This window comes from Dioscorea cayenensis, chromosome 5 (genome assembly GCF_009730915.1).
Source record: "Dioscorea cayenensis subsp. rotundata cultivar TDr96_F1 chromosome 5, TDr96_F1_v2_PseudoChromosome.rev07_lg8_w22 25.fasta, whole genome shotgun sequence".
Classification (NCBI taxonomy): domain Eukaryota; kingdom Viridiplantae; phylum Streptophyta; class Magnoliopsida; order Dioscoreales; family Dioscoreaceae; genus Dioscorea; species Dioscorea cayenensis.
Genome location: NC_052475.1, coordinates 25,397,420 through 25,413,766, shown reverse-complemented (window position 1 = coordinate 25,413,766; position 16,347 = coordinate 25,397,420). Strand labels below are relative to the sequence as shown.

Here is a 16,347-nt window from a genome sequence, read left to right as displayed (position 1 = left end):
TATATTTAGAAATACTTTTATGTGGAAGCATAGTAAAGTGAAATATTCTACATTCTTATTATTTGTTGAAATACATAAAATTACATTTTTATCAACATAAAAAAAGATATTAGATTTTAATATTAGTTGACATAAATTTACAAAAATAATATTATATTAATTGAAACATAATAAAATAACTATAAAAAAAATCTCTCAATTTCAAACCTTTTAAACCATTGTCACAATATCTTCTTATAACCGATTTGTAAATTTTTCTTCTGCGCAAGAAAAAATAAAAATTACAAAAAGCACTAAGAATGGACTGGCCCGTGCAAGCCCAGTAAAACTAATACAGAGGGGAGCTGTCCTGATTTCATGCATAAGCCCATTAGATATTAATAAATTTCTTAAATTATAATCCAAATATCTTTTTCCCAAGAGTTATATCAACGTATTATTGTATAAAAATATATATTAAAAAAAACCATACATAACTCAAGACAAAAGGCTGCTGGCCATCTTATGCAGCAGAGAATTTGTTGATCACCTTTTAGTTATATATTCATCCATCTTAGGGATTTTTTTTTTGAAGTGTAGTATTTTGGAAGAGTTAGCCTCCAGACCTGGCTCAGCAATATTTGGGGAACTCTTGGGGTTAATTTCTTTTCAAATATTTGGTCAAAACAAAATTACGGTATATTTAATAATGATTTTTTAATGCATGCTTTGGAAAAAGGATTATCCATAAATGCATTGCAAAGTTGTGGGGACAATCAGACAGATAAAAAACAAGGACAGAAAGGGACACAACATCAAAACAAAAGGAACCAAGTCACTAGAAATGAAATGCGGGACAAAAAAGAAAAAACCGATAAAAAGCTAATAGAAAAAGAAGTTGGGAACAAAAAATCATCCAAGGGATGGATGATGCAGAATAACACAGTCTAAGGAGGCACCATCAAAAGGGGTCACAACTGGCTCACTTACTGATGCTAGCGGTTCAACTAAAATTAATCTTAGAAAATTTGGTTCTCGTAAAAACAAGACTGTATTTGATCTTGGTGAAAAACACCTCGAGGTGCGGATATTTTGATTTTAATCAAAATCAATCATATATTTTTATTTTGAATTTCAATATCTCTGAGGGGAAAAAGAATTAAGCTGGAGAACTCTTCTGTTATTAAATAAAAACTCAAGTTCTTTGGTTCGTTCACTGATGATCATGCTAACATTGGACCTACCAAAGGTGCTTAATCCATCAAATCACATTTTGTGCCAACCAAGACGGTTACATATTTTGTCGCAATAGCCACAAGAGCGAGTGTTTCCGTGTTTGTGAGTGTTTCTGATCATCATGTTTATCCTCTCTAAATACCACACATGGCTAGTGATTTTTCACCACCTTTCTTTGACAATGGACATGAATGACTTCAATCAAGTGAAGACTTGAGGACGACCAGCACTAATAACTCTATCTCTGTTAGTGCGCACGAAGAAGACCATCACCGTCAACTCTATCTCTATAGCATTTTACTGTAACTGATGCGTGTCAGAACCGTACAAGTATAACGAGAATGCTTTTTATATATATTGTGTAGCCTCATTCCAAAATAATCTTATCACAAACAAAGCTCTAGTCAGTGAGCCAGTCAGTCATGGTGCCAAAAGCACTGCTTGTTTCCATCCTCAAGTTCTCCATGACTGTCATTTTTGCAGCTTGGCTTTGCCTCTGGTTTCTCAAACCAACCCATGTCTGGAAAAGCTCCTGGCATGATGCAGAGGATTGGGCAACCATTACTTTTCTGGGAGCCTCTGGTACTTTTTCTGCTTTAATTTTCATTCTTTTTTTTAAAAATCTTGTATTATTGATTCTTTACCTCTATTTTGTTGCAGGTTTTAATGTAGTAGTATTCTGTTTCCCTCTTTTGGCTGTGGCTGCCATGGTTTATGTTCATATTCATATGGGTGCAAGGAAGGGGAGGGTCAGGTATGGGTTCATTGAATTGCTCAGCAGGCTGGGAAAATTTAACCCACTCATTGTGAGAAGTCCTGTAGGAGTAATTTCAATTGGTGAGCTTATCTTTGTGGCTATCTTCATTCTGCTCCTAGCTTGGACATATTACAGTAATGTCTCCAGTGACTTCAAGAGTATGACATCCTCAAAGTCTATGAAACTGAGCAGGCTTGTGCAAGAATCACTAAAATCCTTAACTTTCCTATGAATTTGGATGACCATTTGACCAGAATCTAATTTCAGATGGCAACTGAAGGTAATGAGGTTAGGTGTGAGGTTTGGTTCACTCAGTGAAGCATGCCTTGCAGTCTTGTTATTGCCAGTTCTCAGAGGGATGGCTTTGTTCAGACTCTTTGGTATTCAGTTTGAGGCTTCAGTAAGATACCATATTTGGATTGGAAACACACTGATTATGTTCTCTGTTTTGCATGGTCTGTTTATCATGTTCAGTTTGGCGGCCAAAAACAGCCTCTTAGAGGAGGTAAATTAATTTCTTCTACTTTCCACTGGCTTGACATGCTTCATGTATACTAATAATATAACTGTTCTACTTCAATTGGTAGATAACAAAATGGCAGAGAACAGGACGGGTATATCCTGCTGGTGCAATCACACTTGTTGTTGGCCTTTTTATTTGGATGACATCTCTTCCTCAAATAAGAAAAAAGAAGTTTCTTATGTTCTACTCATTCCACCATTTATATGTTGTCTTCCTTTTGTTTTTCCTGCTGCATGCTGGAGACAGGCATTTCTACTTAATATTCTCCGGTGTACTCCTCTTTGCTCTCGATAAGATTTTGCGTTTCATTCAGTCATCGCAAAGCTGTTGATATTATTTCAGCAAACATACTAACATGCAAAGCAGTAGAACTCACTCTCCGAAAGCATCCTAGTAAGCCTTTACCTGCAAAATAGAGCCAACAGTTTTAATGTATCCATTCCAAATGGACAACCAAAAAAAAACTTTTGTGGGTTCAAACCATTGTCTGTTTTTTATGCAGGATTGAAATACACCCCTACAAGTATCATATTTCTAAAGATACCATGCATATCAAAAGTTGAGTGGCATCCTTTTAGCATAACTTCAAGTGCAAACATCGACGGTGACAAACTCTCGGTGTTGATTAAATGCCAGGGACACTGGACTGATTCAGTATACAACCGGATTCAGGCAATGTTAAATAATGATCATGAAAAGAAACTCTCTGTTGCAGTTGAAGGTCCATATGGACCTGCAACTTTTCCCTACCAAAGGTACAGATGTGCAATATTTTTCAGAATCAGAAATTCCTCATAAAACATGAGAACTTACATAGACGTTATGCTTTCTGACAGATATGACAGCTTAATACTAATTGCTGGAGGATCTGGTATCACACCATTTTTGAGTATTTTACAAGACATTGTTGCTCAAAGAATTGGTCCTAAAAATACTTGTGCTGTGAAAATACAGCTAATTTATACAGTAAAAAGGTCAGAAGATCTGAGTATGTTGGCCCCAATTTCTGAATTACTTTTGTACAATGAATTAGATGGGTTTCGACAACTTGAGTTAAAGATTTTTGTTACACAAGAAGAGAAATACTCTGCCACAGCTAGAGAAATACTTCATGAGATGTGTCAAGTAAAGACTGTTATCTTGGATGTAAAATCATCTCAAGAAGATGTAATCAGGCCTGAAAGTTTATTGTGGAAGGCTACAGTCACTGTATTGTCCTCATTAACATTTCTAGCTTGTGTTGTTGTGTTGAACCGAGTTTTCGGTCATCAAGGAAAGAGAGCATCACAAGACAAAGCACCCTCATGGGTTAATGATCTTCTAGTATTATGTTCCTTGATAATTGCTGCAAGTGTTACCATCATGGCCACCATCTTTACTGAAGTTGAGGAAGTCAGTGAAGGATATGTGTTATGATTCACAGAGCAATGTTAGAGCCTCAGAAATTCAAGATGTGGAAATAAGGAATTGCCAAGAAGATATTGAAATAAATTTTGGAAAGAGACCAAATTTGGTTGGTGAGTGAGGTTTCAGACCTGCAAATTAATTGAAACATCAAGTTTAGCATGTAAATATGTTCTAAAAACACTAACTAATATGATTTTGTCTACAGATGTGCTTTCAGAGTTGCCCAGAGAAACAGGTGAAGATGAAGTTGGTGTTATTGTATGTGGCCCGGAGTCTATGAAACAAGCAGTGGCCTCATTTTGCAAAACTAATGGGAAAAAGAAACATTCAGGAGGAACAAAACATGAGAATTTATTTACTTTTCACTCAATTAACTTCTCTCTGTAGGTGTATGTTCTATGTCCAACTTAATATTAATTTGTCATTGAAATAACATGGTAGCTGTTGAACTTTTAATCTTAATGTAAGTGATTTTTAGGAGTAATTTTTCCACTTCTATTTGCAGTGTTGAGTAAAAACAAAAAGAAAAGAGAAAAAAAATTACAATTTGGTTTCTAAACCAAGCCAAAATGTTAACCATGACTTGGTGGCTCACAATTGAGGGATGAGACTGCCAAAAGAGTTATTATTGGCAGTTGGCACATCAGCAAAATGCCAAAATCCACATCAACGAAGTTCCTGTAGTTTATTTATTTATTTATTTGTTTTTGTCGGCTAAATGTGACAATTTAATGTGACCTCATGGACAAGAAGTTTTATTGTTTTTTTAAAACTTTTAAATAAAATTTTGTTGGGGCAAAATAATCAAATAAAAATAGTTAATGAAAAGGTGGTGAGAGAGCAAGCGAGGTTTGATCTCCAAATCCCAAAAGCTCTATATTTAGTCTTGATACTTTCAAAAATCAGAGTTTCTACGAGTAAAAGTTTCTCCAAATCAACATCTCTATTTTTTTAAGCTTTTAAAATAGAATATTCTAAAAATATATTTCACAATTTATATATTCATACTATCCACAAATTTAATCATCTTTAAATCTTTTCCACTTTTAACCATTGAATTATTTAAAATATGATTTTAAGTTTTGTAATTATTATAAATACTTATTAAATATAAAATAAAATTCAATTGGTTAAAAAATGCAAATACAAAAACAAATATTACATTAATTACTTAATAAAAACATAACATACAAACAAGCACCATTGGTAAAAACGACACATTATTGGAAACTAGAGTAACACATAAGTTTTTAATTATCTTCGTTATTTGTATAGCGCAACCATAAATGTTCAATCAAGGCATTGCAAAGTGCAATATAAGCATCTTTGTCCTTAATTTACCTGTAAGGACCAAGAAATTGTTCAAATCGAGCATCTTCATCTTGTACCAATTCAACTACTGGGGTCGTCACTTCTCTTACATCCACGATTGCTGCAATGATATCTCGTTCATCCTCGACTATCATGTTGTGCATTATAATGCATGCAGTCATTATGTCGTGTAAACCATTTTTCCTCCAAAAGCGCAAGGCGCCTCCCACAATTGCAAAACGAGATTGTAGAACATCAAATGCTCTCTCAACATCTTTTCGGCATGCTTCTTGTCTCATTGCAAAATATTTTTTCTTCGGAGTTCGTGGTTGATGAATAGTTTGTACAATAGTAGACCATTTTGGATATATGTTATCAGCTAAATAATATCTCATAATTGTATTCATTTCCTTGAATGATATAATGAGCAGGAGGAGCAATATCTTGTGCTAGGTTGGAGAGCAAATTAGAAGACTCCAAAACGTTTATGTCATTGTTGGTGCCTGGCATACCAAAATAAGCATGCCATATCCAAAGATCATAATCTACTACTGCTTCAAGAATAATGGTTGGATATCCATACCTTCCTCTATATTGTCCAGCCCATGTCGTGGGACAATTTTTCCACTTCCAATGCATACAGTCCAAACTTCCTAACATTCCTGGAAAGCCGCGTTGTTCTTCAATGTATAAGAGTCTTGCAATATCATTAGAATTAGGTGATCTAAGATATTGGTCAGTGAAAATCTCTACGAGTGCTCGACAAAATCTTTTGAAGCTTTCAATTGCAGTTGATTCACCAATTTTGATATATTCGTCTGTAGCATCAGCAGGTAAACCATATGCAAACATTCGAAAAGCAGCAGTAATTTTTTGCAAAGTAGATAACCCACCTCGACCAAGACCATCGTTGTTGAAAGTAACTATTATGGTTCTTAACTGCCCCAACAATGCGAGGAAATAAACTTCGTGACATCTGATGTCTTTATTAATTAAAAAATATAAAATTAAATTATAACTTATTAATTTAATTAAATTATAAAGTTATAAATATAAATTGTAAAGAAATAAAACTAAAATTTAAAAAGAATTAAAAAATAGAAAATCAAAACTGAAAATCAAAATAGAAATAAAAAAATATAAATTTAAAAAATTAAAAGCAAAATTAAAAAAGAATAAAACAAAAATCCAAAACCGAAAATCAAAACAAAAAAATAAAAAAATAAAATAAAAAATATAAATTTTTAAAAAAATTAAAAAGCAAAATTACAAATAAAATAAAAAAAAAATTTAAAAAACAGAAAATCAAAACTGAAATTGAAAACAAACAAAAAAATAAAATTTAAATTGAAATAGCATAGCTACAGGGTGGCATATATCCTCGCGCCATCTAGCATAAAATTAAAATTGGCGCAAAAAATGGCGTTTGATTGGAGACAATTTGTTTCAAATCCAATGCTGGGTTGGAGATCTCTTTACTCGGGTTTTTAATGAATGCGGTTTAAGTTTTTTTTTTTTAAATTTCACTTAGAATTATATATATGATAAATATCACAAGCTCGTGTATACAGTGAGTGTGTATATAGATCGAAATTTGATCGTTTAACCCATGTACCCTCACTTGGTGACATGAGATTTAAGCTACAAGTCCCTAAACATAATCAGAAATTTGAATTGAGGGTTTTGAAATCTCAGGCCAACTCTTTATGAAGTGAAGTCAATATCACTAGACTTTAAACCCCTTGTTATATTACATATCTAAATATAATGTTTTTTGAGTTTTAAAAGAATTATTTTCATAGTTATTTTATTATTTATAATTCAGTAAGATATTTTCATATTTTTTTTAACAAATCAATAATTGTGCACATGTGTACAATTATATAGAATGATTAAAATTATATTTTAAATCGTATGCTAATATTTTAAAAACTTGGATAAATCACGGATCAAACGCTGACATTTGAGAGTAATAATAAAATATTAACTTTTTTTTTTCATTGTAGGGACGCTTTCTACATCTCATATATACACTCACCAAATTATGAAGCACAAAAAAAAAGCAATCTTTCTTTTATAAAAATTTAAAATTGATAATACTCAAAAAGTTTTTTTATAATATCGCCAACCATACAAAACACATACATATTGTAATATTATAATTTATAACTTAACTAAAATTTGAGAGAAAATTAAACTCTATTTTTTTATATAAAAATTAAATACTTTAATAGCTCGACTATTTGTTGCAAAGCAAAGTTCTTTTTATAAAAAATTTAAAACTGATAATACCGAGTATTAATATATATATATATATATATTAAAATACTCTCTTGATAGCTAAAAATGTTACTGCAGTTGGCGCATTAAATAAAGCTCCTTAGTCCTAACTCTAATAATGGGTCACAATTAGTAATGAAACAATGAAAGTAGTGGTGGTGGTGGTTGACAGAGGCTTCTAAGTTAGTGGTGTGTTTCCCATCCATCACTGACCATCTTCAATGGGAAAGGTATGCTGCACTGAGACTGAAGATGAAGGTCCCAATATCACCGGCCTCCTCCTTGCGCTTATCATAGCTCTCATGCTTATGCTTCTCTGCTATAGGCCACGCCGCCGTGGAGTTTGTGTTGTGCACCACCATTGATCAAGCCCCAAACTATATAGGTCTTTCTTTTATTTTATTTCAATTTGTTTGTCCCTTCTCCTCTTTGTTATAATATATATATGTGTCTCTGTGTCTGATTATGAACTGGTTTTTCTATTTAGATGCTTTGTTTCATGGAATGTTTAAGTCATGAGAAATTGTGGAATTCTTCTTTCTTTCTTTCTTTCTTTCTTTCTTTCTTGTGTTATCTCTCTTATTAATCATAAGAACAAATTATTCATTAGTGAATTGTTTTCTGTGGTAATCCATCAATTCTTGGTAGAGGATTATGATCCTCTTGACAGGATAAAGCTCTGTTTCATTTTTTTTTTCTGATTTTCTTTTGGTGGAAAAATAAATTTACATTTTAAATTTCTGTCTAATCATTTAGTAAATCCTTGCACATAAAGCCTCATGATAACTTTTACTTTTCTTGACTACTTTCAAAAGATTAAATGGCACCGTGGGGTCTAGTGGCTGTTTGTGGAGAATCCATATGAGACGTGTGAATCACCATCTCTCACAATTCAATGTATGTGCCAATTGGATTAATTCATAATTTATTCTCAGGAACCATGGACTTTGATTCAGAATATCTTAGAAAAATATTATTAACACACTGATTTGAGCTAATTAGACATCTCTAAATTATTGAATTTTATGGAGCAAACGAAATACGTTTATTGTGAGAAGGATTACTCTGAATGAAAGCAAACATACCCAAAAAGCAATTCCATACCAATTGGTTGGTGGACGGTCAGTGTTGTGAGTTAAGGCTAAAACTTAGACCAAACATGAAAGCAGGTGCTTTTCCTTCTATTTTCCTATGTCCCATCTATTTCATGAGTAGACCGAGAAGACCCATCCAACATTAATCTTAGTGTTTGCACAGCCTTCTACTAAATTTTGCAATCCAAAACGACCTACTTAAATCTAAAGTATGATTAAAAGAGCAATTTAAGATATCATATATGTTGCTAACTGGTTATTTTCTTTCAAATTTGAACTGTCACTACTTTCACTACAGGCAGACAACTTTCTGCATCAGAAAAATATACTAACCTCTTTAATGAATTTGATGGTTTATCCATTTAAAGAAGAAAAATTTGACAAATGACACATGATGAATAATACTAACTAATGGAACAACTTTAGTTGCAGCAACTATGCCTACACTTGTATTTGAATGGATTTTCACACGCAAATTCTAGAACATTAATGGAACCAATAAGCTGTAAGATACCTCTGGTTCTAGGTCACATGCTCCTGAGCTTTTGCAGAAAGTAATTCATCCTCAGCAACTTCAAAAATTTCTTGAGACCTATGACATAATTTATCACATATATTCTTGGTGATCCGTTTATGGAATTTGTTCTTCTTCGTCCATAAGACACCAACAGATACTTTCGCAATGGCATCCTCTGCTGCCACTGGTCCAAATTTGGTATCTCAAGTGGATCTAAAAAAAAAAACCAAATAAGTATAAACTAACCCAAAAAAAAAAAAGGAATAAGAACAGTATATAGCTAATAAAACATTATAACAGAGCTGAAAGCATAATGAGATAAGCATACATGAAAATGTTCTGAAAATGGCACATTATGGAGAGTCATAACTTCTTCGATGCTCCAACCATTACAATCTGGAGTAGGAGTCCTCTTCTGCATGCTATCCACTTCACCACCGAATATCGACATAATGTGGTTGAACTTATAATTAATATGCCTTTCATGGGAATCAGGTCCTGCAGATTCCCATTGTGTAACTGAATAACCAACGCATCCAACTTTCTCCATTATTTTCTTTTCTATATGCCCACCATCAAATATTTTCATGAGTAACGTGATCTGCAGACAGCTCGAGAAATTTTAGTGAGGAAAAGATTGAATCAGATGATACCATAGAATTCAGTCCGCAGCAAGGTATCTAAAGAGTAAATTTTAACATTCGGATTGGTAAGCTTGTCAACATTAGCAACATAAAATTTAGAAGTATAGGCACAGATATAAGTGAAGAATGAGCTCACTTGTAAAGGAACATCTGTTTGAAAGCACTTCGAAAGCTTATTATCTTCACCGCAAGAAACAGAGTCCATATTCTCAATTTGGGGTGACTTATCACCACGAAAAAGATGGTCTTCCTCTAGCTTTGCTTGCTGCTCAAATGTCAAGGTTCTGGCCCTCCATAAAGCCATGATTGTCCTAAAAAATGCTGTCAAATTAACACTTTCTCCACAGAGAGACTAATATGCAAGGATGGCATAGTTCTTGATCAGTGAGAAAAGCTCTTAGCAGTTGAAGTAACCATCCATTCTGCATCTAAATTTTATTTTCTTATTTTGACCAATATAATAGCAGCATGGTTCCTATACTGATCGCACCTTCCATCAAAGACAAAACGTGTATGTGGAAAAAGACATACCTGCTTGCTTTACCAAAGGACGCAAATGATTGAAATTGAAATTTCAACCTTCCTTCTTCATCGCAAGACTTAGAACCAAGCCTAGCATCATGGCCTCGACCAATCTTCAGAACAAATAATAGGGCTGGACTGCCTACTGTTGCCAAGGATGGGGGCATCATTTTAATATCTTCAATGTCTTCCCAGAGAAAGAAAAATTTGGTTTTATGACCAAAAAAATTAGCATAAAATGCTACAATTCTAGCTGAAAGGAAAAGCCTTCCCTGCAGAAGAAATCAATGTTATTCAATCCAATCATCTTTCAAAGATATCCTCAACTAATATAACAGGAAAATAGGAACCTGCAATGGCAATTTTCTCTTCAAGTAACAGGAGAAATCATTGATGAGAAATTCTTCTGGTGGCAACACAAAGATCTTTTGAAATGTTGCATTCTTGTGAGGTGACTGAAGATTTATCTGGTAGGATACAAACTGATTAGCCAGGCAACAAAAGATTGCACATCAAACAGATCCTATAAATTAATCACCTTCTTCCCCACTTCCTTCTCCATCTTTCTAAGATATTCTCTAATGGTTTCATCTCCTTTCGTATTTTCTAGGAAAATTCTCAAATGCAGCTGGCTCTGAGATGTTTGAGCAAGTTTTCCATCAAGAGGAATCCAGATATCAGCTAATTCTTCAGAGGTATGCTTCAGAAAATTGATCTCCACATGGCCAAGGGGGACTGCTAAACCAAATGGGCCATCAAAATCCAAAACTTCTAAATCTAAAACAGATGGTGGCTCGGGCATCGCATCAAACTCCAATACCTCTGCAAATTCACTAGTCAATAAAATGGAAAAACAAGTGAACTCATGAAAGACAAGGAATGCACATCCATAATAAAAGGCATAAAACAAACTAACCATTCCATTGAGGATCACGTGTCTGAAGTTGAACTGAACTTGTTCTGGTTTTGCCATTGCAGCTGAAGACGACGTAGGGATCCGCAAGTTCATTTGAAGCCACTGACATCAAGTTACTTCCTTCTATCAACGCTACAGTCAGAAGCCAACCATCACCTTGTGCTTTGACCCCATGATCACTACCTATAAAAGAGGAAAAGAAAAATGTTAAACAAACCACATACTCAACAAGATTAGAATTCACTCAGTGTACACCAGCAGCTCCAGAAGTGAAACCTGGGAAGCTGCCCATTCATGTTGTGAAAAGAAAATAGAGGAATCACCTCTCTGAAGTCTTGCCTGTACAAAATGTGACATCATATTGTAGACACGCACTCCCTGAAGAACCAAGATACCACATGTAATCAACTCTCCAAAAGAGTCTGGCAAGTCAAGACCATTAAACTCCAGTCCTCCCACTCTACCAAGCTTTGATAAGAGAATGTGCAGAAGAACATAGAGAGCCATGAAAAGGAAAGAAAGTAGAGTGAAATTAACAAAATATTCCCTAGCCAGCTCCCAATCCGACCGGTGATCTAGCTGCAATGGAGCCAACAAGCGCTCCTTGTCCAATGTAAGCTCTGCAGAATCCACAGGCTTGATATTTTGGGCAAGCAAATCAGCAAATTTCTCATAGCTCTCCTTGAGTCCCTGACGAGCATTACTCTCAATCATGCCCTTCATTAGAGTGCTCTGGTGAAAATTTACATTCCAGGATATTACTAGATGAGACAATGGTTCACCTGATGATAATGGTGTGGCAGGCATGATCTTGTAGAGCAAATCAACCTCGAAACAGTTACCACATGGTACATCTGGTGTAACCACGCAGGTTGATACTGCAAAGCTTCTTCCATCTGCTTTGACGTATGTTTGTTCTTCTCTTGCTTTCACAGCTTTAACAAGTTTACTAGCTTTTGTGTAAGTCAATGTTCTTCTTAAACAAGTTCGTTCTGCGCATGTCCATGTCCAAGGCCCCTCCTGGAAATCTGTTATGCCCTCTAATTCTGCCAAATCTCTCTTGAAGTGTGAATCGGGTCCAAAAAGATACAGGTTCAAGTCTTTAGAATCTACAATATATGTTTGTTCAAGAAGAATACCACCTTGAAGATTATCAGGCATTTCAGTTTCATCTTCAGATTGCATGGCATTAAGTGCTTTCTCAAAAGTAGCAGAAGGAACTAGTGGATCACTATTGCTTGAACTTGCTCTAGGGTTTTCTTCATTTTTTTGGGAAAAACTTTGAACCAAAGAACTATCAAGAGTTTGTGCAATCTGTGTTTGTTCAGAAGCAAATTTGGGTCTATCAATGCCCATGGTTCCCATGGTGTCTATCTCGGCATGAATGTTGGAAGCTCTAACCACTCCGTCTGTCTGCTCCTGCACACTGGTGTTGTGAAAAAAGCCTTTGGGAGAAGAAGCCTTATGACCATTAGACCAGCCACACACTGATATGGTCAGTAGTATTTTTCCTAAAATGCCAAGAGTTAGACCATAACCATAATATTGATAATTTAACAAGCATATTAGCTCTAGAAGGTCTAATGCATAAGCAGAAGAAAAGACATGTTGATTACTTTATGAATTTGCCATTAAAACATTAAGCGCAAAATGAAGCCTTCTCATTAAGACTGGCCGCACAGATGTTCACAACTAGTTTTCCTAAATTTAACAGGTGTTAGAACATAACCATATCATCAAGAATTTGACATGCATCTTAGCTCTAGTGCGTAGAATGTACAAGTAGATGATAGGTTGTTGAGCAAAACATGCTCCTGCTCAAATCAGCCGATCAATTAATCATTGCAAAATCGAGTGTTTTTCAGTCGAAACAGAGTGGTATACCTCTCCAACAAATAGACCAATCAAAATGTTGCTAAAGAGATCACAAATTTTGGGAAGCCCAAAGTTAACAATTGCATTATCCAATCAGGCGTTACAGATGATGATAATCAATGCGAGAAGAAAAGGATGACGAAGTGCGTGTACCGCAGTTCTTACCTGGGGATTTGGAACCCCCAGCATGGTTGGATCGAAGGGGAAACCAAGTAGGCGGCAATGCCCAGGCACCATCATCCAGAACCAAGCGGAGAGGAACCTGGACGGTCCCAAGAAGCTCTCCACCAACAGCATTAACCTCGAGCTCCACATCAGCATTCTCATCCTCCAACCGGAACACAAACTCCTCGTTCCATGCCACTTGGTCGGTGCCATTCTTCACCGTCCTGGTCCTCGTCTTGTGCTTCCCAACCTGCAGCTTCGTGTAGACACCATCGGAGGCCTTCACGGCAGGAAAGCCCCGAGCTTCCAGGACGTACACGTAGAGCCTCATTGCCTATCAATGACGAGGAAAAGACGAGGGGGAAGACGTTTGATTGGGAGATTAAAGGAAAGAGAGGCGGTGAGGGATCCATGGCGTGAAACGTGGAGGGGATGAGGAGGTGCCACGGAAAAACAAATGGCGGCAAAGGGAATTATTGTGAGCATGAGGACGTCTGTGGGCGTTCCAAGTGGCTGCTCTTGGACGTGTGTTGCTTTCCTGAAGAGAAGAAAGCCATTCTCATTACATCAGCTCACATGCACCGAGATTGCTTTCTTTGACTGCTGCTATGTTCTAGAATGGAGAATTTTGATATGTGCTTACCTAGCGATTTCCCCTATTTTCAATGTGAAATATTAAGCAGCTAATAAGTTCCATGGCTCATCTGACTGTGAAACACTAAACAAATCACTTATAAGTCCAAATTTTGGTAACTTGGCAACAAATACTTGAGCAAAATCCAATCACCAGAAATCTCCACAAGAACAATATCCATTCTCAAAGTGATGGAAACGATTCATATCCCTCACAACTATCTCCCGGCTCACAACTTTGCTAATTATCTTTATAGCATCATGACAATCTGCACAAATGCGAAGGTTCTTTGTAACACGTATTGGTGCTTCAGGGCTCAAATTAATCAAGCCAAAAGCTATAGCAAGCTTCTCACTGTGGTAAAGCAGAGAAGCTTCCTTGGTCTCATCTTCAATATCATGCAGTGCAAGATCAATCAAAGGAACATAACCATGCTGCTTCAATTTGCCAGTTAACTCCTCCAAGTAGGAGTAGATCTCCTTCGCTTGAGGATGGGACCTATCATCCACCCCAAATTTATGAACTTGGTTACCAAACTCAATCAAACTGAAGCCTTGAACTTTGCTCACTTTATTTCCAACCATCAACTTCCTCACTCTCTCCACCTCCTTCCACCTAGATTTGGCGGCATATATGTTTGAAAGAAGAACATAGTATCCAGAGTGAGTAGTCTCCAATTCAAAGATCTTATCAGCAACCTTCTCTCCGGTATCAATGTCACCGTGAATCCTACATGCTCCAAGCAAAGATCCCCATAGGCTAGAGTCAGGTTTCATCGGCATTCTTTCAATTAGCTCTAAAGCTTCATGAACTCTACCAGCACGTCCAAGAAGATCCACCATGCATGCATAATGATTCAACTTAGGTTCAACACCATGTACTGATACCATTGAATCAAAACACTTACGACCTTCATTGACAAGTCCAGAATGGCTACAAGCAGAGAGCAGGCTTGTGAATGTGGCATGATTTGGCTTAGTGCCAGCTCGCACCATGCAATTGAAAGATATCAATGGCATCTCTTCCAAGACCATGATATCCATAGCAAGCAATCATCGCACTCCAACACACCAGATCCTTACCATCTGTGATATCAAACATTAATCTGGCAACAATCAAACTTCCACATTTCGCGTACATGTCAATGATGGATGTGGCCACCAAAACGTCGGCATCGAAACCGGTATGGATGGCATGTCCATGAATGCATTGTCCTTTGCAAAGAGCTCCGAGACGGCCGCACGCCAACAGGGTACTAAGCAAGCTGACACGATTAGGCCTCACACCGGAAGATCTCATGAGATGGAAGAACTCCAACACTTCAAAGTTACATCCGTTATGAGCGTAGCCTGAAATCATGCAAGTCCAAGAAACCAAATCTCTTTGGGGCATTTTGTCGAACACTTGACGAGCAGAGTCAATGTATCCGCACTTGGAATACATGTCGACCAGCGCGGCACGCACAAAGGGATCATTCTCGCAGCCAAGGCAAATGGAATGCTGGTGAATTTGTTTGCCGTTGTGGATGTCGGACAGGGCAGCGCAAGATTTGAGAGCGAAAGGGAAGGTGAACTTGTCAGGGCGGTGGGTGGTGGAGGAGAGGAGGGAGGAGTAGAGGCCGAGGGAGTGGTGGAAATGGCCATGATTAGTAAGAGAGCGGATCATGAGGTTGTAGAGATAGGGGGATGGACTGGGAATAGTGTGGAAGAGGAGGTGGGCGGAGTGGATGAGACCGTGAGAGATGTAAGCGAGGGTGAGCGAGGAGATGAAGGAGGAGTGATGATGGTGGAGGGCGAGGGATAAGGATCTTGGCATGGGTTTGCTTGAGATGGTTGAGATGGGAGCATGATTTCAAGAGGGAGGAGATGATGGATGTTTGTGGGTGGCGAGAGGTTGAAGACGAAGAGGAGGCTTGTTTTACGTGTTTTGTCAGAGATGGAGTTTTGAGGGGAAGAAGAGAAGTTGGATGGAAAAGTCTCATGCAAGTTGCAACGCAAGGGAAGAGTGTTAATAATGTTTATTGTTTATTGGTTATCACTTGTTTAAGTATCGGTCTTGCAGTGCTTATGAGAAAATGTTTGCTGGACTGTTGATGTGATGTGGAACCCACATTGACTTATTGTTTTTAAAATATGATTATTTAATATGTATGTTTATAATATATTGAAAGTTAGTTATTGAAAATGTTTTGAATTTGGTTGAGTCGTCACACTATTTTTAATAATTAATAGTGGGAGATTATTGTTTAGTTTTGGCTTTTTAATTAAAAACATATTCTTAAATGTGTGGACAAACAAACCACATAATTATATTTTATTTTGATCAAGCATTTGACTGTGACATGTGTGAAAAAATCACGAAGATAAACAAGTTTAAATTTTATTTATTATCCAAATTAACACATATATACATAAAAACAAAAAATAGACTTTGTGATAAACTGATAATCATTTTGCGACCTAGTAGGGTGGTACCTTTATCTTATAA

At 36.4% G+C, this 16,347-nt stretch overlaps 4 protein-coding genes and 1 pseudogene across 4 annotated transcripts; 1 reads left to right on the top strand and 4 right to left on the bottom strand.

Moving 5' to 3' along the window:
* Window positions 1–1,599: 1,599 nt before the first annotated feature.
* On the top strand, window positions 1,600–4,386 carry LOC120262215 (ferric reduction oxidase 8, mitochondrial). The gene is given in 9 exon segments (XM_039270293.1): window positions 1,600–1,797; window positions 1,876–2,164; window positions 2,240–2,477; window positions 2,560–2,826; window positions 2,828–2,888; window positions 2,998–3,250; window positions 3,332–3,857; window positions 3,859–4,012; window positions 4,108–4,386. Coding segments are annotated over 9 exon segments (2,130 nt in total). The 5' UTR covers window positions 1,600–1,637; the 3' UTR covers window positions 4,290–4,386.
* Window positions 4,387–5,239: 853 nt separating this feature from the next.
* Window positions 5,240–6,189, bottom strand: LOC120260174 (annotated as a pseudogene).
* A 2,774-nt stretch (window positions 6,190–8,963) lies between these two features.
* On the bottom strand, window positions 8,964–13,990 carry LOC120261377 (C2 and GRAM domain-containing protein At5g50170). Its single transcript, XM_039269251.1, is given in 10 exon segments — window positions 8,964–9,289; window positions 9,291–9,317; window positions 9,433–9,705; window positions 9,885–10,059; window positions 10,280–10,542; window positions 10,621–10,737; window positions 10,809–11,092; window positions 11,187–11,369; window positions 11,510–12,697; window positions 13,227–13,990. Coding segments are annotated over 10 exon segments (3,021 nt in total). The 5' UTR covers window positions 13,558–13,990; the 3' UTR covers window positions 8,964–9,109.
* LOC120261378 (pentatricopeptide repeat-containing protein At3g26782, mitochondrial-like) lies at window positions 13,991–14,926 on the bottom strand. Its single transcript, XM_039269252.1, has one exon. The coding sequence runs from the start codon at window positions 14,901–14,903 to the stop codon at window positions 14,010–14,012; it is 894 nt and encodes a 297-aa protein (XP_039125186.1). The 5' UTR covers window positions 14,904–14,926; the 3' UTR covers window positions 13,991–14,009.
* Window positions 14,927–14,938: 12 nt separating this feature from the next.
* On the bottom strand, window positions 14,939–15,675 carry LOC120260173 (pentatricopeptide repeat-containing protein At3g16610-like). Its single transcript, XM_039267615.1, has 2 exons — window positions 14,999–15,675; window positions 14,939–14,945 (listed from the first exon to the last, which is right to left on the bottom strand). Exons 1-2 carry the CDS (start codon window positions 15,673–15,675, stop codon window positions 14,939–14,941), a joined length of 684 nt encoding a protein of 227 aa, XP_039123549.1.
* Between the last annotated feature and the right edge of the window lie 672 nt (window positions 15,676–16,347).

What these genes read in the sequence shown, in the direction of transcription:
- LOC120261378 (XM_039269252.1), bottom strand. Translation starts at nt 14,903, where the DNA reads ATGGATATCATGGTCTTGGAAGAGATGCCATTGATATCTTTCAATTGC.
- LOC120260173 (XM_039267615.1), bottom strand. Translation starts at nt 15,675, where the DNA reads ATGCCAAGATCCTTATCCCTCGCCCTCCACCATCATCACTCCTCCTTC.